This window comes from Nomascus leucogenys, chromosome 5 (genome assembly GCF_006542625.1).
Source record: "Nomascus leucogenys isolate Asia chromosome 5, Asia_NLE_v1, whole genome shotgun sequence".
Classification (NCBI taxonomy): Eukaryota; Metazoa; Chordata; class Mammalia; order Primates; family Hylobatidae; genus Nomascus; species Nomascus leucogenys.
Window position 1 is genome coordinate 38,909,595 of NC_044385.1, and position 26,174 is coordinate 38,935,768.

At 39.1% G+C, this 26,174-nt stretch overlaps 1 protein-coding gene across 3 annotated transcripts in view; it reads left to right on the forward strand.

Annotated features, from left to right (window-relative positions):
* The window catches only part of FGGY (FGGY carbohydrate kinase domain containing), a 445,679-nt gene that overhangs the window by 132,654 nt on the left and 286,851 nt on the right, over positions 1-26,174 (forward strand). For all 3 annotated transcript variants that reach the window (XM_030812917.1, XM_003265147.4, XM_030812918.1), the window contains exon 6: positions 19,710-19,825. In XM_030812917.1, coding sequence (XP_030668777.1) covers positions 19,710-19,825 — 116 coding nt within the window. The remainder of the gene's footprint in view (positions 1-19,709; positions 19,826-26,174) is intronic.

Below are 26,174 nucleotides of genomic sequence, written 5' to 3' on the forward strand. Positions count from 1 at the left end.
GTCCCTGAAATTTCAACTTCAGTCCTCCTCCCCCTGCAAACTTTTTCCAAGCCCATGGACTAGACTAGAACCCCCTTAAGTGCCCCTCATTGCATTTATCATGGTTGTCACTCTATAGTTATTTTTGTGATTTACTGTCTTTTCTGGCTTTTCTGCCCATGGCCCCTAGAACAGCAGCATGTTCATCTCATTCGTCTTCTGCCCTGGGCTCGTTAGGTAGGAGGTGCTACATAAACGTTTGTCAAGGAAATGAATAAATGAATAAATAAATGAATAAATTGTTGGATGAATGAATGAGAGTAAGTGAATGAAGAGTTCCTGAATTTGCTTTTATGCCACCTCCCTTCTCTGGGAAATTTCACACAAGATAGGATTTCTCTGGCATAGAGCAACACTTCTCTTTGTAGATCTCAGCCTGTGCCTGGAGACTGGGTAAAGTTGAATGACAGGGGTGCAGGAAGCCTTGTGTTGTCTTGTCACAACACAGGAAGGGAAAGTACTTTGGCTTTTACTGTTATAAATAGGACTAAAATTAGCTCTTTGGGGGTGATCTTTGTTTACCACTGCCTAAGGCCACTGTCCTTGGAGAAGGGTCAGGAGGTGGGTGTTTACAAGTTCTGTCCAAACTCTCCCATGACACTACGCCACAGGCCCTCATTTCCCTGACCCATTGTTAATTAGAGCAGAGGAGGAACTTCAGATGCTGAGTTTGTCTTTGAAGAAGGATCCAGACCCTAGGATGTCATCCTGGAGACTTTGCTCTTCCTTATCCTTCATACCTGGTCCTCCACCTTCCTGACAGTTTCTCTTCTTCCTCATGGTTATTGGGAGATAGAATGGGTGGCAGATTTTTATTGTTTCCTGAGGAGCCCTGTGCTTTAATTTCTATTACGTGTGACGATGTCTGCCATGACCACCAGATTGGGTGTTCTGCTAGATTGGTGTTTGGGAGCCAGTTGTAGACAGAGTCAACCAGAATATAAAAAGTGTGAGTGCAGAGATAAACCCACTCCTGCCCTATAACGACAGTAACAAAACTGGCCTAGTGGTCGAGCTCTCATCACAGGCCAAGCATTGTGCTAAGCACGCAGTCTGCACCACTTTAGACTGGCCCATTTTCTGGAAAGTTTCAAACATACACGACAGCAAAGAGTATAATGAAATCCTGTGTACCCATGACATGTAGGGGCTGAAAATGTATTTGCCTTGATCCTGCTTTCAAAGCAATGGGTCTAGTGACTGCTTTGCAGGAGGAGTTAGGGAAGTGCTTAACTCATGTTAACACTGGTATTATAAATTTACAGAATGCAGCTCGCTCTGGAGATTATATCTGGTTATATATGTGCACATATCAGTGATTGCTGTAGTCCCCTGGTAAGGGGATATATATTTAATTTAAAATGTTCTCTTTGGAGTTTTTGGATTCAAGTCACCAAATACATGAATATTTCAGACCCCTTTCCCAGTCTACAGTAGTATTGGGTTAAGGGAACTAACTGTTTTGAGGGAATCTGAGCCAATTTATAGTCTGGCAGGAAAATCATGTAGTGATGTAGTGAGGCCCACATGGCCTCTGACCAGTCCGGGAGAGGTACTGGAGTTTTAGAAGAGACCATTTAATGAGAGATTATCCATAAAATTTAATGCACAGATTTCAGGAGAAGTCTTTGTAGTACTTATGTGTGTGTGTGTATGTGAGTGTTTAAATGTGGCAGGCTAAAGTGAAGAAATACGACTGCTACTGGTAGTAGCTATTGTTTATTGAGGGCCAGTGTATGGGTCAGTTGCTGTGCCAGGAGGTCCTTTGACTGCAGTCTATTCCTCAACAAGGCTTTTAGTTCAGTGTTATTACCCCCATTATAGATGTGAGAAAATGGAGAGTTTCAGAGAGTTGCCTAAGACTATTCACATAACAAGTGGCAGAGCTGGAATTTCAATCCAAGTTAGCCTGTTTGCAAAGCCTTTGCCCTTTCCATTAGACTACACAGCATCTTAAAACATTCTGGCTGCTTACTTGAGAGGTAAGTATCAGTTGGGAACTTACTCACTTCCTTCTTTGTTTCAATATACAACCCAGAATGCTTTACAAATTCTGCAGAATTAGCCAGTGCTCGTGTTTAGGCATATCATGGGATTTTTTAAAAAATGGCTAATGTTGGTGTTCCTCTCCTTGTGCTTTGGAAAAAATTTTCAGAGTCCAATACCTATTGTGACAACTTTTCTAAACACTCAAAGTGCCAAGTTCATCTTCTTCCACCAGGCAATCAAAACTCATATTAGTTACCTATGGATTCATTATAGTCCCTGGGAAACCAAAAGTTTTGCCTGTGTTTGGCACATACCAGTTAATTGCCTAGATTGTAACTTCTGAGTATTAGGAATTATCTTAAAAACTAATACCAAAGTTTGGTATGATGTGTTTCAGTTGAGGGGGAAAATATTTGGAAATGAATTTATTTTGACTCTGGGGTAATGTCTTTTGCCTCACATTTAGAAATTTACATACTGGGTCACTTGCATGACCCAAAACAACTTTCAAGTTTTCTTATTTCCTCAGTACATCTAGCTTTGTTCTGGATGAGGCCAGTCTCTGTTCCAACGCATGATTTAAATATCCACGGTTCTGCATCTTTGTCTATAATGTTTATAATGTTTACCATCTTATGAATTTTTTATATCTACTTCATAATCTACTCTCCCCCTCTATTTTTCCTTGCACTTGACAGCCCAACTGGATGTTGACTCTTAATTCTTTGTCACTTCATGGCAGTTTGTAATTCTTTAGTGTTACTTAATATATTTCAGCTACACTGCAGTAATGGATGGGCTCATTTTCTCTCCTCCAGCATACTGAATGGGACTATATCTTATCTCCGTGTGCCTGACACCTTGCACGGAATTTGCACCTCATAGCCACTCAATAGATTTTAATTAATTGAAATTTAAAAGAGAACTTGTGTGTTTTCATTTAAACAAGACCATAAGTTAGAAACAACTATTTTCATGAATTTGAAATTCCCAGAAACATTATTCTTTAATACTGTGCTTTTGTTGAGATTGAAGACGTTGGCTTTATAGTAAATGAAATGAATCACAGAATCATTGAGCCAGAGTAACAACAATACTAATAAAAACACCAGAAATCATCTGTGTAATCCGTTCCTTTCTCTTAATGCCAGACAGCTCCCCAGCCACCTTAAAATGATGGAACTCTCCTTTCCTTAAAGATCCTTCTAAAGAAGACTGTCATCTTTTCCCATTCAACATCATCATGTCTTCTAGCCCTACAAGTTAGGCAGCTTTTCCTCAGATAATCGAAACCCTCTCTTACTGAAATTTATGCTTATTGCTTTCAAAAAAATGAAAAGCAGCTGCTTTTAACTGAAAATGTTTCTCTTCCTAAAGATGGTTATTCCATTATTCCGTATCCTTCTCTTCCCTAGGCATAATTCTCCCTTCCATCTGACATTCCTTTTTGTTCTATATTTCCAAACCATTGAATACTACTCTCTCAACTTACGGTCTTTTGCCTAAAAAAACTTGGACTGGGTATGATTAGTAAGTGATCGTTGATTTTAGATGTACTGAGAAATATGTCTCACACCATTAAAACTAGTCGATCCAGCCAGGCTGGTGGGTGACTGGAATACTGTGACCTCAAATGATATGTGGTGGTATCTTTTAAAGCCTGCCATCAACCATTCCCATCTCAGTTTCTCCAGTTGCTTAATTTATAAGACATAATTTATTTTTTATAAACTGCTTTGCAAGGTTCAAAAAAAAAAAAAACAGAAATGATACACAAGAGAATTAGATTGAATTTAGGCCATTTTTTCCCCCTCATATCTGGTTTTTAAATAAGCCCTAAGAGTGCTCTCAATTAGAAAAACACATGGTAATTCTAAAGGAGATAAAAAAGGAACATGTACACTCCAAGTGCACTTTTATCTTTTCATATTTAAGAAACCCCACAAAGCTCCTTCTTGCAAATTAAAGAGGATAGCAAGCAGGCAGCTTCCTTTCTTCATTTAGTTTAGCAAGCATATTGATTTACATTTGAGTAGGGGCCTCTGATCTCTTTTGTTTGTGGGTGGCTTTGTTTGTTTTTAATATGAACTCATTTAAAAACTAAACTTATAGGCTAAGTTGCAAAGGTAGAGCTTCAGTTCAACACTCAAAGTAGTCTTCCTATGCAAAAATAAAATAGATATTTACGTATGTGGTAGTAGGTCAAAGAAGACATCAGTGATAACTATTGATTCAGTAAATATTAAACATCTACCATGTGTCCTCCTTACTAGGAAGACTAAAATGTAGAATGTACCATCCTTGCATCTAGTGTGCAGTGTAGTATGGGAGAGAGAACTAATTTAGCAGGTGATCATAATGCAATAAATGCTATGATAGGAAGCAATTAAGGCACAGTGGAGGGGCAAATAACACACCTTTGGATGAATTCCCAGAGGAATTGACACCAGAAGGTGATTAGGATTTACCAAGGTTAAGAAAGGTGAAGGTGTTTCAGGAGTGCGTTACCAAGTACAGAAGTGAATGGAAGCGTGACCCATTCAAGACACTCTTGAGTTTGTTTCAGCCAGAGAACAGGCAAACAAGGGAAAACTTAAGTACTCTATCCTGGGTTCCTCAGGATGCACACTTTAAGGACATTTTGCGTTTTTCTCTGGTATTCGTTTATTGAAGTTCTCAGAACCTCCACAGAGTTAATTTCTGTAGCCTTTTGTGCTCCCATAAAGCTTTATATATGTACCCACATTTAAAACTTTCTTACAATACTTTTTGCATTTCCTCCATGTCTATTTTCCCATCTACCCTCTGAGCTAATCAAGGGAGAAGACCTAGTACTCACCTCTATCTTTCTGCAGTGCCATGCTGAGTGCTGGCAGAATTGTGTTTGGGAATCAGTGAATCTCTCCATGAATGGCTAGAGCATTCTAAGTGGTTTTGCTTCTAACTGTGCAGGAGGGCACAGTTTGGGCCCAATATTGGTTTGCAAATTCAAGATAAGAACCAAGAATTTGATTCTTAACTCAATTTTATGTTGACTTGAGCAGGCTGAACTGGGTTGCTTATGCCATTATTTCATTTAGTTGGGATAATGGCTATCAAATTAGCTGACAACCCATCTCAGTTCCCTGTAGTATTCTTAGCAGTGTCTTAAAGTGGGTTTTCATTTGAACATTTCTTTATTATATTTTCTTTCTCAGAAGTAGCTAAGAGATGATGATGATGTTGATGCTGAGGAAAACAATAGTAACAAGAACAGCTGCTTTTTATTGGGCATGTGCTATATGAATTAACCTAGCACTTAACCTTTTAATGAATTTATGAGATAATTACTACTATTACCCTTCTTAACAGATGAAGAAAATGAAGATCAAGGAGGATATCTTACTCACTAGTGAATGATGGCTTCACCGTGTCTGATCCAAACTGTACTCTGTAATGCCTTCTTCATAGCAGCACTAAAATCTAAAAATCTGGAAGAGTCTTTAGGAGATCAGTTATTCCATTTCACATCTGGAGGCAGGATTATGCTTGAACTGAATGCCTTGGTCCACTGCCTGAAATGTATCCTCTACAACCTTTGTCTACCTGGTGAACTCCTACTTGTATTTCAGGACTCACAATTCAAGCTGCTACTCCTAAGTGAAGCTTCCTTAATATTCCCAGGTAGAGTTGCCCTCTTCTCCTGTTGTTCCTCTTAAATATCTTGTATTTCACTCATGAAATTCACCAATCATGCAGAGGGTATGTTTCTAGAGGCAGTTTGTATAGTTGTTAAAGGCATGGACTCTGCAGCTAATTGTTTGGGTTCCAACTCTAGCTCTACCCATATTAGCTAAATAATATGGTGCTCTCTTCCCCTGACAGACTGTTAATCCCTTGAGGCCAGATAATATATACAAGAACTTCTTAAATGGCTAAGTCACAAAATTGTCATGTTTTTTACCTTAATAACAAGTCTGAATGTATCCTCCTTCTGAAGAGCTGATGTATTGTTTCTGCCGGTTTCTGCATCTTGATCCCTGAAAGATATTGAAACCTAATTTTAAGGCCATTTTCCTGTTTGTTTTCGTTTTTGTTTTTGTTTTCCATTTCTGTTTCCTTTCCCTCTTTTCCTGTCCTTCCTTAGAGACAGGACATCTTGAAAGCTATGAAATCTTCAGGTCTATACTTCTACTTCACCAACTTCCTTTTAATGTTTTTACCTCTTTGTCTTGTGTGGAAAATCTTAATCTGACTCTTTCTGCTTTGTGTCAAAGGGTTACTGTTCATGTTAAAATTCTCAGCTCTGAGAGGTATGTGAGTAGGCCATTCCTTGGGTGATGGGACAGTTGACATCATATCTGAGAAGAGCATCACCATGGTGCCCTTCACTTATGGCCATTGTCATGATGACAGTCATAGCCACGTAGAGCACAGTGGCCTGACAAAGACAGGAATAGGAAGAGGGAAAGAATTCTTCCAACACTTTTGTATTTTGCACTATGGGAAAAGAGTGGCATCATTTCTAGATCCTAAACCAAAATTGATAGAAAAAGAAGACTAGAGTCATAAGATCTGCTAAATATTCTCAGGGGGTTGAAGTATCAAATATCTGCAGATGGTATCACTGAGCAAAATCAAGGAGAGCAGTTTAGGATTTTTAGTATGAGGGAAATGATAATGCTTTTCAGTACTTCTTAGAGTTGTCAGAGTCTCATAAAAGATAAAGAATATTTGTTGAGTGACCACAGCTTGCTAGGTACTGTGCTACACTACAGCATAGTACAGTTATTACTGAGAATTTGTAGAGATAATCCCAGCTTATCAAGGAAATATTTGTTTTATAATTTGTTCATGTGCTTATTTATATTGAAGAATATTCTCAAGTTAAGATGATTTTTTAGATGCTCCAGAGGCCAGAATTAATCATAAAGGGCCCTGATAGCCAAAAAGAATTGAAATGCACTAGGCCAATTGGCAGACACTATTTCAGTCTGCTCTCTTTCATCCTTTGCCAGGAATCGTACATTATCTCTTTAAGGCAGAGCAGCCTTGGATGACCATATATTAATATGATAACTTGCTTTTCCTTGCTCCCCACCCCCCAACTAGTGGCTTTAGAATAGCTTTGCTATTTTTCACTTATTTCTTGCCAGTAGCACTAGATCCCAGGCTTACCGATTATGCACACTTTAGATAACTTTAGGTCAGCTCAGTACTGAACCTAACAAATGGCAAGTCAGGAATGCCATTAGGACTGAAGAATGTTGGAAGATAAGGATTATATAGACACCACTGTCCTTATTGATACACACTGTGTTGTCCCGTAATTGGATAGGCCAAAATGAGTTGACACTGGAAGAGGTATTTTAATATTGGAGCTTGTAAAATGTTTAGAAATGTTTTCCTATCTGAGTCAGACTGAGATAGGTATGTATGTTTTCTATCTCTTCTGAGTGACACTGGGAAATAGTTATGATTGGGAATAGGTCTTGGTACCAATAACCTCATATATACCCTAGGGTAGACCTTGCAGAGGAAGCCGGCACCAGGGCATGGGACTGTGAAGCAAAGGGGTTCAGAAGAACTAGAGAGTGGTCCAATAATGAGTCTTCAGATGGCCAGAGGCAAAGGCTGAGATCAAGCCTCAGGTCCAAGAAGCCAGAATAATAAGCCTGAAATAATTGAGTGAGAAACCCAACATTACTAGAATGGAGAAGAGGCTAGGGGAAAGGCAGGAGCAAACCCAAGGGCTGGGGGTCTGAAGATATTACCATCACAAGGCAGCCCCATTTTAATGGCCTCTAGCCACAAGGTTTGCCATTAAAAACTGTAGGAGTAGACAGATGCTTGATGGAAACTCTTGACCCCGGGTCTTTGCTCCCTTAATGAAGGAATGTAAGGCAAAGTAGAGATTCTTTTTTTAACATTTAAACTTTATTTTTAATTGACAAATAATAATTGTACATATTCATGGGGGTACATAACGAAGTTTCCATACATATAATGCATAGTGATCAGATTAATTAGCATATCCATCTCAAGCCTTTTTCATTTCTTTGTTTGGGAATGTTTAATATCCGCTTTCTAGTGATTAGAAACTGTATAATACATTATTGTTAACTGTAGTCATCTTACAGTGGTATAGAACAGGGCTCCCCAACCCCATGGGGTTCTATACCACTGTAGGATGACTAGGGTTAACAGTAATGTATTATACAGGTACTGGTCTGCAGCCTGTTAGGAATCTGGCTGCACAGCAGGAGGTGGGCGGTGGGCTAGTGAGCATTACCACCTGAGCATCACCTCCTGTCAGATCAGCAGTGGCATTAGCTCTTCAAAGGAACGGGAACCCTATTGTGAACTGCACATGAAAGGGATCTAAGTTGTACACTCCTTATGAGAATCTAATGCCTGATGATCTGAGGCGGCACAGTTTCATCCCGGAACCTTCCTCCTTGCAACCCCCCACCCATGGAAAAGTTGTCATCTACAGAACTGGGTCCTGGTGCCCAAAAGGCTGGGGACCGCTGGTATAGAACAGAGTTTATTTCTCCTTATCTAGCTGTAATTGTGTATCCTTTAACAGATCTCTCCCTATCTTTTTACATGTCCTTTGATACCATAAGCTCTATGGACACCCTATAATATTTCTTCATTATACTTACCCTTCATAGTAATTATTAGAGTGAGCTCTTCATGGATTTTTCTCTTTTACTAGACTCTAAGCTCCATGAAGGAAGAGATAATATCTGTGCCTGGTACATAGTAAGAGCCTAATAAATATTTTTGGAAGGAGGGAGAGAAAGAGGGAGGAGGGAAATAAATGGCTCTTTTGCTCCTTTTCTTCATGCCGGGGCAACACTCAGCTTCTGAGGTATGCACAGCAAGGCTGTGGCTGAGATGGGTGTGGCCACTTGCTGCCTCACTTCCAGCCCTGGGCACATGCAGTTCTTTCCACCTGGCGCAATCCTCTTCCTCCCTGCTCTGGCACTTGCCTCTGCTTCCACTCCTGCTTCTTCCTCTTTTTCTAGTCTCCTGCAGCCTAATCATCCTCTTGACACATTCTTTCTTTAACCATCTAAATGCCTTCAGTATGGTTCCTGTGAGCTCTGAATGTTCTGGAAGCTATTGTTTTGTTTTGATAATTTTGGATATTTTACTCTTGCTCATTATGGATTGACTTTACAGCTGAACTCTCAAAACCAGACTTCATTTTCCCAACTTGAGAGAACATCTCGTTGTTGTCCATGTCCTTGCCTATGGCACGCATCTCCCGAAAACCCTTTTTTACCAGAACATCCTCACAGCAAACCTAAGGCAGCTAACTCTTTGCTTTCTACAGCTCTGTGTTTCTTGAGCTCTTCCATCTGTTTTATTTTCATATTTTTCCTTTATTAAAAAAAGGAGATAACAGACAAGATAAACACGAGAAATTAAATACGTCAAAATTACTGTACATTTTCACTTGGAGTAACCAGACTTTGTAATGTTTTGTAAATATCTTTCCCTGAGTGGGCCTGAATAAGCATGTAGTTAACAAGCGTGGACTTCTAATTGATCAGGGCAGGTTTGGAACTTCTGTCCTGCTCTTTCCTAATGATACAACCTCCAATGACTTAACTTCTGAGCCTCAGTATTCTCTTCCGTGAAATGGAAATACTAATAATAGTATCCTCACAAGTTTGTCGTGATATTCAGTAACCCACATAAAATTTCTATGCGTAATGCCTGGCATATAATAGGCACTAAATAAGCTGTCACTTGTTTACTTTCCTCCTTTCTCTCATATTGCCTCTAATTAGTACCATCCTTATTTTTTAGGGGACAGATCCAAATCTGTGAATCCAGGGGCTTCATTGCGATCTTGGAATATTTTGGTGGCAACTTTAAGATCTTTTGTTTTCTGACTCTTAGATCTCTTTCTTTTGGTGGCATGGGAAAATTCCCTCAACTCGATTATTTATTCAGTTCTTTCATGCTCCCCATATTGTCATGGCCACGTTTGAATCATGTTATTGGCAAGTCTGACCAAAAAAGCAATTTAATATTGCCCTGTGTTGCATCATTGCATATATTATTTTGGCCTGTCACGGGCCTGTCAGCAAGTCTTGATGAAGTACAGAGCCAATAGTAACAGGCCTGAAATCTGACAGCTCTTTAACAGAAGCTGCTCCGATTGGTGCAGTGGTATTTCTTCAGAAATTAAGGCCTTCTTGGTCTCTTTGTTGATATAATTAGCAATCCAATCTGAGTCATTTTATCTCCCCACGAGTTGTATCTTCAGGGCTGGTAATTCAGTCTGTTGCATGGCTTGGAAAAACAGAGCCATCAGAGGCCTGTGATGTACCGAAGGCTGCAGCCAGGAATATCTTGGTAATTTATCCCCACTCTCAGCTCTAATTATTCTGTTCTTCACTAGCTAGTTCGATTGAGACTCTCCAGGTTCAGCCTTCCCTAAGCAGAGAACAAAAGGTTTCCCTTGAAAGTTGGGGCCTGGCAATGTCAGTACAGTGAGCTGCGTATAAATAATGCAGCAGTGCCGGCTTCATTTTTATAAAATCTTGGTGGAGAAATGCATGAGAATGATCAGGCCCCTGGAACTCAGCAGGCATATGCTTTTGATATGCGCCTTGCTCTGAATAAAAGCAGGAGAATAAAAAGTTCTTCTTGTTTGTGCTGAGGCTACTTCATGGTCTCTGGCTGGGATTTTGGTGACCCTTTCACTTTGTTTCTGATAGAGTCTGGAGGCTCCTACCTGCCTAGGAAAACTCTGATATGTATATAGAGGGAAATACCTTCAGTAACTATTTTCTGATTGAAAATAAAGATGATGAAAATAAAGGTGCTGATTATAGTAGCTTTACTTATATTAGCTTTACTTACATTCCCTCCTTTTAATCCTCCTGAGGTTAGAGTTATGTGGCTGGGCTATTTTTTCTATACCCTCTGCTCTCCCGATTAGCCTTATATCTTTTCTTTTTTCTGGTCAGATTCCCCAAAAATAAATATTCAGGGTGTGAACCTAGCAGCCAAAGCTCTGGGAGCTGAGTCGGGGAAAGGAGCTTGAGGGCTGGCCTGCAAAAAAGCAGATACTGAATCGGTCTGTTTTTGTCAAGATACTCTATCCTTACCTGGGCCTTTTACCACACCCTCTCTGAGGGTGGATGATATGGCTTGGCTGTGTCCCCACCCAAATCTCATCTTGAATTGTAGCTCCGGTAATTCCCATGTGTTATGGGAGGGACCTAGTAGGAGATAATTGAATCAAGGGGGCTGTTTCTCCTCCTACTGTGCTTATGGTAGTGAATAAGTCTCACAAGATCAGATGGTTTTATAAGGGGGAAACCCCTTTCACTTGGTTCTCCTTCTCTCTTGTCTGCTGCCGTATAAGATGTGCCTTTTACCTTCCACCATGACGGTGAGGCCTCCCCAGCCACGTGGAAATATGAGTTTATTAAACCTCTTTTTCTTTATAAATTACCCAGTCTCAGGTATGTCTTTATCAGCAGTGTGAAAATGGACTAATACATTGGACCTTAGTACTCTTCTTCCGTACTATGGGAGAAGTAGTACCCTGGTTGCTAATACTGAGGTCGCATGGGATCTAATTACTTCCTAAACATACTTTTTGTACCATCCTGCTGTTTTTATCCTCACTTTTACCCTCACTTTCAGGGGTGGTGAGCGCCACCACCTCCTGAACTTTTTGGGTCTCTGTAGGGTAATCATTTTTGCTTCTGGGTTTTTCCTGCTGCTATTTAGGTTTTACCTTTCTCAAGTCTACCAAGAGAGTTACTACTACCAAGGTTTTTGGCTTTTAGATTTTCGATGCTGTCATCTTCTATCCTGTTCTCATTGTGGGTTTTTGCCTCTTTGAAACATTCTTGTACAACCATTTTGTTGGAATTTTTAAAGGGTGCAGAGGTCAACATGTGTAGTCAATCTGGCATCTTTAATCAGAAGCCTCTTTTTGTTTTAAAAACTTTTTGAAATAGGAAAGAAGATCTCCTAGAGATCTGGCATGCATTTGTGTCTTGGGCAGTAGGTGATGGGAGGAATGTGAGGTAGGCAAAACCAGGAGTGCAATGGCACAATCTCGGCTCACTGCAACCTCCGCCTTCCGGGTTCAAGCAATTCTCCTGTCTCAGCCTCCTGAGTAGCTGATTACAGGCACACACCACCACGCCCAACTAATTTTTTTTGTATTTTTAGTAGAGATGGGGTTTCACCATGTCGGTCAGGCCAGCCTTGAACTCCTGACCTTGTGATCCCCCTTCTCAGCCTCCCAAAGTGCTGGGATTACAGGCATGAGCCACCACACCCAGCCTGCATGCCATATTTTTGCATCTTTTTACTCTTTAATTTATCTTGCATTTTTATATTGAAAATAAGTATTTTTTGTTTGTTTTGTTTTGTTTCATTTTTATCCAGGCACTGCAACTCACCTCACACCTGTAACCCCAGCTACTCACGAAACTAAGGCAGGATGATTGCTTGAGGCCAGTAGGTAGAGACCAGCCTCAGCAACATAGCAAGACCCCCATCTCTAAAAAATAAAATAAGAAAAGGTAATCTGGGCATGGTGGTGTGTGCTTATAGTCTCAGCTACTCAGGAGGCTCAGGTGGCAGGATTCCTTAAGCTCAGGAGTTAAAGGCTGCAGTCAGTTCTCAGCATGCCACTGCACTCCAGCCTGTGCAACGGAGTGAGCTCTTCTCTAAAAAGTGAAATGTTTCTTTTAAACTCCATATAGTTGGGTTTTATTTTTATTCAGCTTTATTATCTCTGCCTTCGCATTGGAGATTTTAGGTCATTTACATTTAGTGGTTGGCTTTTAATCTATTTTCTTTTTCTGTGTTCCATATATTCTATATAATTATTCCCTTTTCCTGTCTTCTCCAGATTACTTAAATATTTGTTAGTATTCCATTTTATCTCCAAAAAGTTTTACCTCTTGCCAGTTTCTAATATGCATCTTTTACTTATCACAGTCGACCTTAAAATAATTTTGATGCCTCATTATATATAATACACTTTCTTATCTTCCTGTGATTTGTGCTATTATTCTCATATGATTTGTTAATGCATTGGATTGTATAAAGATTTAAAGTCAATTTTTTTAAAGAAATTTAAAAAGGAAAAATTTATGGCTCTTATATTTACTCACATATTTAGTAGTTCTGATACTCTTCATTCCTTTGTGTGGGTTCACACTTCCATTTGGTATCTTTAACCCATGTAGTTTCTTCATGAATTATAAAATACTCTCCTTGTCCCTCCTTCTATATGAGTATACAGAATTGAGTTTGTTGCTTGTATTAATACACTTTAATTCCCCAGTAGTAATAATAATAGCTATTATTACTCTTATAGTTTACATGTCTCTTCACATTCTGAAAGTACAATAACATCTTTAAATAGAATTGTCTTTTTTCAAATGCTTTTTACATTTTAGAAGCTCTTGTTTCATATATTTCATACTACATTGTTTGGTTCATAAAATATTATGAATGGTAGTTTTCTTGGATTGAGCATTTTGTCATTATGAAATATTCTTCTTTTCCTTGTTTAATATTTTTGATCTTGATTCTACTTTGATACTTATATTGTCACTAAAAATTTTTTTGTTTTTTTTGTTTGTTTTTTAATTTTTTATTATTGTACTTTAGGTTTTAGGGTACATGTGCACAATGTGCATTTGTTTTTGAAAGAAAACTATCACATTTTAAAAAATCTGAATTATAAACAAGGTATAGCTTAATTTTAACCACAGTATGATTAATCTTATCTTTTAACTGGTTGTGGAATTCAGCCCATTCACATTTGATGAAATACTGAGATAATTGACCTTATTTGTTCCATCTTATTTTGTTTTCTATTTATATTACATCACTCCCCATTCCCTTTCCTTTTTGTTTTGTGTGGTTTATTGGTTTCACTGGCTTGTTAATTTTTTCTTTATTCCCTTTTATTCCTTGTTACTTTGAGAGTTCTACTAAGTTTTTTGTTTCTACTAGTGGTTACATTCTCATTCCTTACAACCAACAATAAACTTATGTTCTGCCCAAACATGTATATGTATTTCAAGGAACGTTTTCTGTGTACCCCTTCTCTAGACTCTTACTTAATGTTTGCTTACTTAATGTTTATTTTCAGTTCCAGACTGTTACTAAGTTTTTTTTGTTGTTGTTGTTTGTTTTTTCTTTTTGTAGAATAGCAGGCCTATTGTATTTTAAGAACACTCAATATTATAGATTCCCACTTACATTATTATTATCCACTTAGATTTAAATATGTATATGCATATATTTTTATGCATATATGTATATGTTTAAGTATATTATGCACATACATACATATATATACATACATACATGAAAGAGACACACACGGAGAGTGAGAGAGGATCTCAGTGTCTACTCGTTCCTCTAGTCTTTGATTTCCACCATATTGAGAAAGCTGCTCTGAATCAATTGTTATTTGGTTATACTCTTTCTCAAGTCTTGTCCTCAGAGAGTGCTTATGAGAAGTTTACTTTTTGAATCCTTGTGTGTTGAAAATGTTTTTTTTGCCCCTTGCAGCTAAATAATATTTTGTCTGGGTACAGAATTCTTTAATCAGTTTCTCGTAATAGTTTGTACATTATTCCAGTGTCTTCTACATTCCAGAGTTGTAGATGAGAATTCTCTTAGCTAGGATTAATCCTTTGTAAGTAACCTATTCTTTCTGTCTGGAAGCTTGTATAATTTTCTGTTTACTCTTGAAGTTCAAGTGTTTCCTGAATTTACTTCCTGGACTTAATGAGACTTTTAATCTATGGGCTTAAATCTTACTTCAGTTCAGTATAATAAAATACCTAGCACTGTATTCATTTAATTATAATATCTCCCTCATCTGTTCTTTTCTTTTTTTTTATTCCTTTTCTGTCTCCTAAAAAACAAAAAATCTGTTCTGGAATTTCTGTTATTTTCACGTTAGGCTTCTGGAATCTGTCCTCCAAGCCTCTTATCTCTTCCATCGTTATGTCAATCTCTTTGTATCTTTGCTACTTGTAGTAACGTATTTCATTTACTTGGTCTTCCAGAGCATTAATTTGATTTTCCTTAGTGTCAGTGATTTTTTAGTTCTTCTGTGGAAATTTTAAACTTAAAATCAGTGTTTATACTTCCAGAAAGAATTTTTTGCATTCTTCTGATTTCTCATTGTTTTCGTCATTAAAATATTCTACCATATTTTTCATCATTTCTACTTCTGTGGGACTTGCCTCTTATAGATGTTCTATGTGGTCTCTCAGGTGAACTACTGCCATTAAGTTAGTTAATGTTTTTGTTTTGCCTACTTATTGATAAATGCTATTTTGACTTTCATATAGGTTTTTAGTATCTATTCTGCATTAACAAGTCTGAAAGCAGTGAAAGGTACAGCAGTTCCTGCCCTGGCACTTGGGCTGGCAGTCACCCAACAGGCCAATAGCAAGTGGCCCCTTCTTTCCTCTTAGAGCACCCTTGGTGGAAGCAGCACACCTCTCTAGCTGCCAATCTTAGAAGCAACTCGGACTGCCAGTGTAGCCCTGACTCTGTAAGGCCCCTGTCTCTAATTCTAATTTTACAAACCTTTGGGTGGGGGTGACTAGTAGGTACAGCTTGCCTAAAGGTGAATAGTTATCCAAAGAGGGCAAGTTGCTAAAACACTTCAGGAAATGTCAAAACTGGTCTTAATAGAAGACTCAGGGAGGGGTAAGCCCTTTGTTCCGCTACTAGTACCTTGCCTTTACCCACTAACAATATAAACAAAGTCCTATGTTTTCTCTCTCTCCTGGAGAGTTTTGGAGTACCTGTGGCTTCAGTTGTACTCACTAAACTTTACCAGTTCTGCTGCTTAATAGCACATCCATATTACTCATCAGTTTGATTTAAAGAAACTCAATGAATTGGACCCTAATATTGTTTGAATAATCCTGATAAAGGAGGGAGTTGCCAGAGGCATCTGTAGCCATAAAACTTCTGTAGTCATCTTCACTCCACGCATACTCTCTTATTTTAACTTCTTGTAAAGACCAAGACATCCCTAACTTTCCCTTTATTGGGGAAAAAATCTGCTTGGAAAAACTTAGATATGCTGTGAAGTGTTGAGTTTTTAAACTATTGCTGTATTATGAACCACAACCAATGCTTGTTAGTTTAATACAGTATTCATTTATTTGACTCATGGACAGCTCATTTAGGCTGTGCTGTGCTAGGTGATCCTTCTGGTCTCAGTTGGACTCACTCACTGGAGTCTTGACTGACTAATCCACATTGATCCAAGATAACCTGGGGGTGTCTGATCCAGATTGAGCTCAGCTGGCTATTGACCTGCTCCATGTTTCTCTTATCCTCCTCACGGGACCAGTGGACTAGCCTAGAGTGATCTCATGGCAGTGCCAGAGGTGCAAGAGAACAAGCAGAAACACATAGAATCTCTTGAGGCTTAGACTTGGAACTGGCATGCAGTTACTTCTGCTTCCTTATTTTGGCTAAATTCAGTCATGTGACAGAATCAGAAGTCAGAGGTAAGGAATCAGAATCAGAGGTAGGAAAGGAAGCCCTGCCTACAGTGTGGGGGACAGGAGGAGGAGGGTGCAGTACTACAAAGTTACATGGCAAAGAGTGTGGGTATGTGGAGAGATGAAGACATAGGACCATGAACTCAACCTTTATCAGCTGTTGAGAAATACAGTGCAATATTTTAAACTTACAATGGTACCTCAAGAGAGAGAGCCACGAGTTTAGCTTGGAGGTAGTAGAGAAACTTTCACAGAGGAGCTGACATTGGAACTGGACCATAAGGACAACTTGGAGTTTACCAAGCAGGCAAAGATAGGTGAAAGGAGTAATAATAATCCATTAAGATGGAAGGAAAAGTCCAAGTAGAGGCACAGTGCTCTACAGATAAGAATGGGGACATCTGGGGACTGAGGAGTTACCCTATGTGATTGGATCATTGGAAACAATCCTTCTATACTGGGTTTTGCTCCCTAATATTACTCTTGCCAGGGAGCTATCATACCTCCCCAAAAGTTGGAATTTCAGGTGTCATATGCCAGGAGGAGTTAGCGTATTGTATACTCTTCAGAACATGTTACATAGGTGGGCCGCCTTCTCCACTTATTAACAATGTATGTTGCTTAAAAAAAGGTGAGTAATTTAGCATGTTTCTACAAGTGCTCACATTCCTTCAGTATATTTATGCCACTTAGCATAGCTCAATGTGTTCTGTGATCTGTGCCACATGTAAAAAAATCATTAATGATAAGTGACATTTGTTGGCTTTCAAAAGACATTTAAGCCTCACTCAGTGCTACCTCCTCTGTGGACCCCTCCTTGATATTTCCTCCCCATCTCCCACCAGATTATGTCAGGTTCTTCCGCTAAAAGCTTTCATTTCTCCCTCTACTTCCTTCAGAGTATTTATGGCTATTTGTTAGTATATGATTTTAGTTGTGATTATTTGATCAATTTCTGTCTCCCCAATTAAACTTTCAGCTTCTGTGACAGCAAAAGACTAGATATTTTGCATACCACTGGTTTCCTGGATCCTAGTATAGTGCCAGGATCGTAGTAACTGAATACTAAACATTTATTGAGAGAGTGAGTGAATGCATGAATCTATGTGAATGACTGAATTGAGATACATCTAGACTATTGTCCTTGTGAGATAGGTTTTGGGTTATTTTTAAAATTGCATGAGCTTCCAGGTTTACCATTTACCTACCATGTAATGGACAAACGATTCATTCTTTAAAGTTTCCATTCAGTCAGTATTCATTGTGGCTTGTCATAATCCTGAATGTGAATGAGGTATTTGTGATACAGAGAAAAGTAAGGCTGATTCTGTGCTGACAGAGTTGCTGGTTTAGTGGGAGAGATGGTGAAATGAATGGGCAAAGACAGTTACTATGGTAAATTAAGATAAAGGTATGTCCAGATTGGAACTTGGAGAAGAAGCTTTTCACTCAGTCTGCCCTTCATTGGGGCTTCCTGAAAAAGGACAATCTGAGCTGAGTCATGAAGGCTAACTAAGAGTTAGATGCATAATGGGGATGACTGTTCCAGGAAGAATGAAGCAAAAGGGTTCAGTACACAGGAAAATGGGAAATCAAGGCTCACTATAGCAAACTCCAAATAATTCACTATTGCAGAATGAGAAGGCAAGGGTGGGGATGGCCAGAACGGAGTGACTGTGGAGATGGACACAGTCATATCACAAAGGATTCTTTAAGCCCTGCTATGCATTGGACTTTGTCCTGAAGTTAGTGGGTAGCAATTGAAGGACCTTAATCGGAGATTGACATAAAATATTTTATTTTATAAAGTTTGCCCTGGGCACAATTTGGAGAACAGATTATAAGGCAGTAAGACCATAGGGGAGCAACATGAAGAAGCAGTTACTTACCCAGCATGATAAGGGCTATGGTAGAAGACATATTCCATGCTCTGGGAAATCAGAAGAGGAGAGTGCCTAACCCAGAACTGGAATCTCAGCCTAGGCTAAAGTAAGAGTTTGAATTATCGTGGTAAAGAAGCTGGGATGAGTTTTCCCAACAGATAGGGGTAGGGCAAAGGCACTGAAGTATGTTAGAACATGACTTTCTTCAGAGAACTGCAAGTAACTTTTTATTGTTAGACTATAGAATATTAAGGGTAAATTGATGAGAAATGTAGCTGGAAAGGAAAGCATCTAGCATTCAAGTCTTTCTCCTATTAAATATTGCTTTAGACTGGGATGACCATATCAGTTATTATCTCCACCAGACACTTTAAGAACTTTTTTTTTATCATAGAAACTTTTGAACATATAGTGAGAGTAATATAATTAACACCCATGAACCCATCACTCGGTCCCAACAACCACCCATGACCAATCCTGCCCTTAGCTACATGCCATTTACTTCTCCTTCTCATGTTACTTAAAGCACATTCCAGATACCATATATCTTATACAAACATTTTCAGTATGTATCTATAAATGATAAGGAGCCTTTTGTTAACATAACCACAACTACCAATATCATATCTAAAATTTCATAATAAAATTTTTATCAAATAGCAAGGTTGTAATTTCTAATTATCTCACAAATGTCATATAAACATAGATGTAAATACATATATTCATATACAGATTGTTTAATCAGGACCCAAATAAAGGACTGAGACTTTTTTTTTTTTTTTTTGAGACAGAGTCTCACCGTGTTGTCCAGGCTGGAGTGCAGTGGCACGATCTTGGCTCACTGCAACCTCTGCCTCCTGGGTTCAAGCGATTCTCCTGCCTCAGCCTCCCAAGTAGCTGGGACTAGAGGCATCCACCACCATGCCTGGCTAATTTTGTATTTTTAGTAGCGACGGGGTTTGACCATGTTGGCCAGGCTGGTCTCCAACTCCTGACCTTAAGTTATCTGCCTGCCTCGGCCTCCCAAAGTGCTGGGATTACAGGTGTACGCCACTGTGCCCAGCCAGGGCTGAGACTTTTGAAAGTGAAGGAAGGTACTGTCCATAATTAACAGGTATCCGTGGAGACTTTTTACCTAAGCAGGGATGTGTCATTATCTACATTGGCTTATTCCACTTCTTTAATACCTCTGCAGAACCTAGACGGGTATTTTGCAAAATATAAAGGAAGCCTCACTCATATGATCAGTTCTATATCTCTTCTATTTTCTTAGGTCTCTCTGCTCCCTGGTGTGTAAGTGGACATATTCAGCAGAGAAAGGTTGGGACGACAGTTTCTGGAAAATGATTGGTTTGGAAGACTTTGTTGCAGATAATTACAGCAAAATAGGTAAAAGAACAAAACATCTGTAGAGTGATTATGTGCATTGGAGGATCTTGATGGGTTTGTTGTTATTGTGGTTTGTATGTTTCTTGTTTTTGTATGCATGAAAATACAGGAATGAAGTTCACTTTTTCCAAGACAAATGAGTTAATTATGATGGGTAGGCCATGACTAGTAGGCTCTTGCCTTAAGATTTATATGAACTGAGTGGAGATACATGCTATGAAAATCTGCATTGAAATATAGAATCAGAAATTGTGCTGGGCGTGGTGGCTCACGCCTGTAATCCCAGCACTTTGGGAGCTGAGGCAGGCAGATTGCTTGAGCCCAGGAGTTTGGGACCAGTCTGGGCAACATGGCAAAACCCCATTTCTACAAGAAAAATACAAATGTTAGCCTGGCCTGGTGGCACGTGTCTGTAGTGTCAGCTACTCCGGAGGCTGAGGTGGGAGGATTGCTTGAGCCTGGGAGGCGGAGGAGGTTGCAGTGAGCTGAGATTGTGCCACTGCACTGCAGCCTGGGCAACAGACAGAGCAGCAGTCTGTCTTGAGGGAAAAAAAATAAAAATAATTGGGCTAGACCGAGGAAGATACTTGCAAGGAGCACCTTGGGAATAGCATACTCAAGGGGCTGTGTATGGACTGCTTCCAGTCAGTACTATGAAAATAATTTTACAAATTAGGTTCACAGGACAATGCAAGGCTGTGAACAGGCAAAAAATAAAGCTAAAAAGATCAAAATTAGAAAATCTAGAAAAAAACAGAAACTGGAACGAGTCAGTGGCTCCTAACGAAGGCTGTACAGTCTCAGACTAAGGCCTTTTATGTGGGTAGTAAAGTACATCTTCTATGTCCCAAGCACATTTCTCTGTGCTTGTATGTACCTTGTTTTATATATTTCTCATAACTACTGACAAAAGCACTGTTGCATGTTTACAGATGAGAATCAGAGAGATTAGTAACCTTGCCTAACCAGGCATGGAATCAATAAATGGTAAGTCAGGATCGAAATTCTCCCAGTGGGAGGACCTAGAAGGAACTAATATTTTACTGGAACACAAATTTCAGCTTCAGTTACCTAATGGTTTAAGTGATTTGTAAAATGTATATGCTCTCCAAAAAATTAGTTGTTTTTTGCTGAATATTCCCATGGTATGTTAAACGTAGCTTTATTAGCGTATATATTGATTACTTGTATATGTGTCTTGATTCCTCACTAGACGGTGAGCTCTTTGACATAAGGATTTTCACTTATTTACCTTTGTATTTCCTGTCCTAGCACAGGGCATGGCATAGTTTCATATCTCAGTGACTTTTTGATTAAAATATTGAGATGCTTGGTACTAGGAGGTTGGCACTCTTTCCTTTAAAAATCTGTAATGATATTTACTGATTTTAACATTATCTTTGGCAATTGGGTACAACTTCAACTCTGATTTTCTGATTATTTTTATATTTTTCTGCTCCTCTTTCCTGCCTCACACATGACACATGTTTAATTAGTATATTAGCTCTGCTAACGTAGCAGTATCTACAAGAAATATTCATTAGAAGTCCATAATGTTAAATCTAGCAGAAAATTTCCAGAGTAACTTTATTAGATTTTTTCCCTGTTAAGTTAATGGATTTTTAATGGATGTCCTAAGGAGACATATCATTAAGCAGAATATTGCTGTACGTGAATTAGAACTTACCCATTTATCAAAATTAATTGTGTGATGTTTCCTTTGATTTTCACTTCTGGGGACTTGAGCTTGTAGTTTCAGTCTGAACCCAAAGTAGAAGATATTTAAGAGGCTGTTTATTCTCAGTTATGACTTTCAGAAACTCCTCTGGAAGCTACCTCTAGACATTCCTTAGCAATTCTTGGAACTATGAAAAATGAATCTCAGAAGCCTCACTATGAAGTGTTAAACATTTCCAGTGGCCTCATTGCCCGTCAAGATGTGGGCAATATAGTGTAAAACCTTTTAGCAGATTTGAGCATTGAGCGTCCTGGATTTGAGCAGTAATACAATTACCATAATTTGCTCCATGTGGAGCTTTTAGCCAAGCCTTTACCAGGCTTCCTGGGCCCATGCAGTAAATAAATGCTTTCCCCGAAAACCGAACACCTCAGCAACTGATGGTCTTATGGAGGAATATTTTTAAAATGAATTATTTATGAAGTGTAAGTTAAGGATCAAATGCAATATTTATATGGTACATTTCAAGGACAGGAGAAAAAATTTACAGGGTTTTAAGTAACAACATGCAAGTTTCTAAAGCTAAAATGTTACTACCTAATGCCTTCTTTCAAGGAGGTATTTGGATGCCTTGGTTTGGGAACATTATACAAAGTAAGGAAAAATAGTTTTGTGCATCAAAAGAATATAGTCGAAATTTCTTTACAATTGAATAGAAATTTCTTTACAGTTGAAACTGCAAAAGTTGACTTAATGTTCAGAATTGATGGAGGAAAACAAAACACAGATTTTGGGTAGGAGATTATATAGCCCTACTGATAAAATGATCTGTGTTCAATAAAATGATCCAACAAACTGATCTGTGTCAATAAAGTTTGACCTTTAGTTTCACATGAATAATTCCCCAGTTACCTATCTAATCCTAAACATCTATCAAAAAAAAAAAAAAAAAAAAAAAAAAAAAAAACCAGGAAGGAAGAGATCAGCAGGGAGAAAGGACCTTAGGAAGATAAGCAACATCCCACCTGTTCTAATTGATTATCCAGGTGCCATTTCAGCATGCTGCGGTTGCCTTTTTAATTCTTGGGAAAATCTCTTTGTTCTACTATTGGGGTAGCCCAGTTTATGAAAATTTGTGTGCGCAACATGGCTGAATTATAGAGTGATTATTTGCATTACTAACAGGGTTTGTCATATAAAGGGATTCAGTGTATTAGCTTATAAATCATTCCTTTATTTGGGACCAGGGAAGCCAGGCAAAGAACAAATGTAAATTCCAAGTCCAGGAAGTTAGTAAGTGTCAAGTCAGAGGCAGAAATGAAGTTAAAGGTCAGGAGACAGTTTCTTGAGAGGAGGGAGGCTGCTTTTGAAATGAGTTTCCTCGACCCAGGAAGCACAAGGGGTGGGGGAGATTTCCCTTTCCTAGACAAGGGAAGCCATGACAGACTGTATCTAGAAAATTGGGACACTGCTGCCCAAATACTGGGCTTTTCCAATAGTCTTAGCAAATGGCACACCAGGAGATTATATCCTGTGCCCGGCTCGACGGGTCCCATGCCCATGGAGCCTTACTCTCACTGCTAGCGCAGCAGTCCAAGATCAAACTGTGAGGTGGCAGTGAGGCCAGGGGAGGGGCTTCCACCATTAATGAGGCTTGAGTAGGTAAACAGAGCAGCTCGGAAGCTCGAACTGTGTGTAGCCCACTGCAGCTTATCTAGGCCTGCTTGCCTCTGTAGACCCCACCACTGGGGGCATGGTATAACTGAACAAAAGGCAGCAGAAACCTCTGCAGTCTTAAACGTTCCTGTCTGACAGCTCTGAAAAGAGCAGTGGTTCTCCCAGCACAGTGATCTCTGAGAACTGGACAGACTGCCTCCTCAAGTGGGTCCCTGACCCCCGTGTAGCCTAAATAGGAGACACCTCCCAGTAGGGGCCAACTGATACGTCATACAGCTGGGTGCCCCTCTGGGATGAAGCTTCCAGAGGAAGGATCAGGCAGCAATATTTGCTGTTCTGCAGTATTTGCTGTTCTGCAGCCTCTGCTGGTGACACCCAGGCAAACAGTGTCTGGAGTGGACCTGCAGCAAATTCCAATAGACCTGCAGCTGAGGAACCTGACTGTTAGAAGAAAAACTAACAAATAGAAAGGAATAGCATCAACATCAACAAAAAGGACATCCACACCAAAACCATCATCAAAGACCAGAGGCAGATAAAAGTATAAAGATGGAGAGAAACCAGAGCAGAAAAGCTGAAAATTCCAAAAACCAGAGTGCCTCTTCTCCTCCAAAGGATCGCAGCTCCCTGCCAGCTACGGAACAAAGCTGGATGGAGAATGACTTTGACGAGTTGACAGAAGTAGGCTTCAGAAGGTTGGTAATAACAAACTTCTCTGAGCTAAAGGAGGATATTCAACCCCATCGCAGGGAAGCTAAAAACCTTGAAAAAAGATTAGATGAATAGCTAACTAGAATAAACAGTGTAGAGAAGACCTTAAATGACCTGATGGAGCTGAAAACCATGGCACGAGAACTACGTGACATGTTCCCAAGCTTCAATAGCCAATTCAATCAAGTGGAAGAAAGGGTATCAGTGATTGAAGATAAATGAATGAAATAAAGCAAGAAGAGAAGTTTAGAGAAAAAAGAGTAAAAAGAAGCAAACAAAGCCTCCAAGAAATGTGGGACTATGTGAAAAGACCAAATCTACATTTGATTGGTGTACCTGAAAGTGAAGGGGAGAATAGAAACAAGCTGGAAAACACATTTCAGGATATTATCCAGGAGAACTTCCCTAACCTAGGAAGGCCAACATTCAAATTCAGGAAATACAGATAACACCACAAAGATACTCCTCAAGAAGAGCAACCCCAAGACACGTAATTGTCAGATTCACCAAGGTTGAAATGAAGGAAAAAATGTTAAGGGAAGCCAGAGAGAAAGGTCACGTTACCCACAAAGGAAAGCCCATCAGACTAACAGCAGATCTCTCAGCAGAAACTCTACCAGCCAGAAAAGAGTGGGGGCCGATATTCAACATTCTTAAAGAAAAGAATTTTCAGCGCAGAATTTCATATCCAGCCAAACTAAGCTTCATAACTGAAGGAGAAATAAAATACTTTACAGACAAGCAAATGCGGAGAGGTTTTGTCACCACCAGGCCTGCCTTACAAGAGCTCCTGAAGGAAGCACTACACATGGAAAGGAACAACCAGTACCAGCCACTGCAAAAATATGCCAAATTGTAAAGACCATCGATGCTAGGAAGAAACTGCATCAGCTATTGGGCAAAATAAGCAGCTAATATCATAATGAAATTCACACATAACAATATTAATCTTAAATGTAAATGGGCTAAATGCCCCAATTAAAAGACACAGACTGGCAAATATGATAAAGAGTTAAGACCCATCAGTGTGCTGTATTCAGGAGACCCATCTTGCATGCAGAGACACACATAGGCTCAAAATAAACGATGGAGGAAGATCTACCAAGCAAATGGAAAACAAAATAAGGCAAGGGTTGCAATCCTTGTCTCTGATAAAACAGACTTTAAACCAACAAAGATCAAAAGAGACAAAGAAGGCCATTACATAATGGTAAAGGGATCAATTCAACAAGAAGAGCTAACTGTCCTAAATATATATGCACCCAATACAGGAGCACCCAGATTCATAAAGCAAATCCTTAGAGACCTACAAAGAGATTTAGACTCCCACACAATAATAATGGGAGACTTTAACACCCCACTGTCAATATTACACAGATCAACAAGACAGAAGCTTAACAAGGATACCCAGGACTTGAATTCAGCTCTGCACCAAGCGGACCTAATAGACGTCTACAGAACTCTCCACCCAAAATCAACAGAAAATACGTTTTCTGAGCACCACATTGCACTTATTCGAAAATTGACCACATAGTTGGAAGTAAAGCAATCCTCAGCAAATATAAAAGAACAGAAATCACAACAAACTGTCTTTCAGACCACAGCACAATCAAATTAGAACTCAGGATTAAGAAACTCACTCAAAACCGCACAACTACGTGGAAACTGAACAACCTGTTCCTGAATGACTACTGGGTAAGTAACAAAATGAAGGCGGAAATAAAGATGTTCTTTGAAACCAATGAGAACAAACACACAACGTACCAGAATCTCTGGGACACATTTAAAGCAGTGTGTAGAGGGAAACTTATAGCACTAAATGCCCACAAGGGAAAGCAGGAAAGATCTAAATTCAACACCCTAACATCACAATTAAAATAACTAGAGAAGCAGGAGCAAACAAATTCAAAACTGAACAGAAGGCAATAAATAACTAGGATCAGAGCAGAACTGAAGGAGATAGAGATACACACACAAAAAAAAAACTTCCAAAAATCAATGAATCTAGGAGCTGTTTTTTTTGAAAAGATCAACAAAATTGATAGACTGCTAGCAAGAGTAATAAAGAAGAAAAGAGAGAAGAATCAAATAGATGCAATAAAAAATAATATAGGCGATATCACCACCAATCCCACAGAAATACAAACTACCATCAGAGAACACTATAAACACCTCCATGCAAACAAACTAGAAAATCTAGAAGAAATGGATAAATTCCTGGACACATACACCTTCCCAAGACTAAACCAGGAAGAAGTTGAATCCCTGAATAGACCAATAACA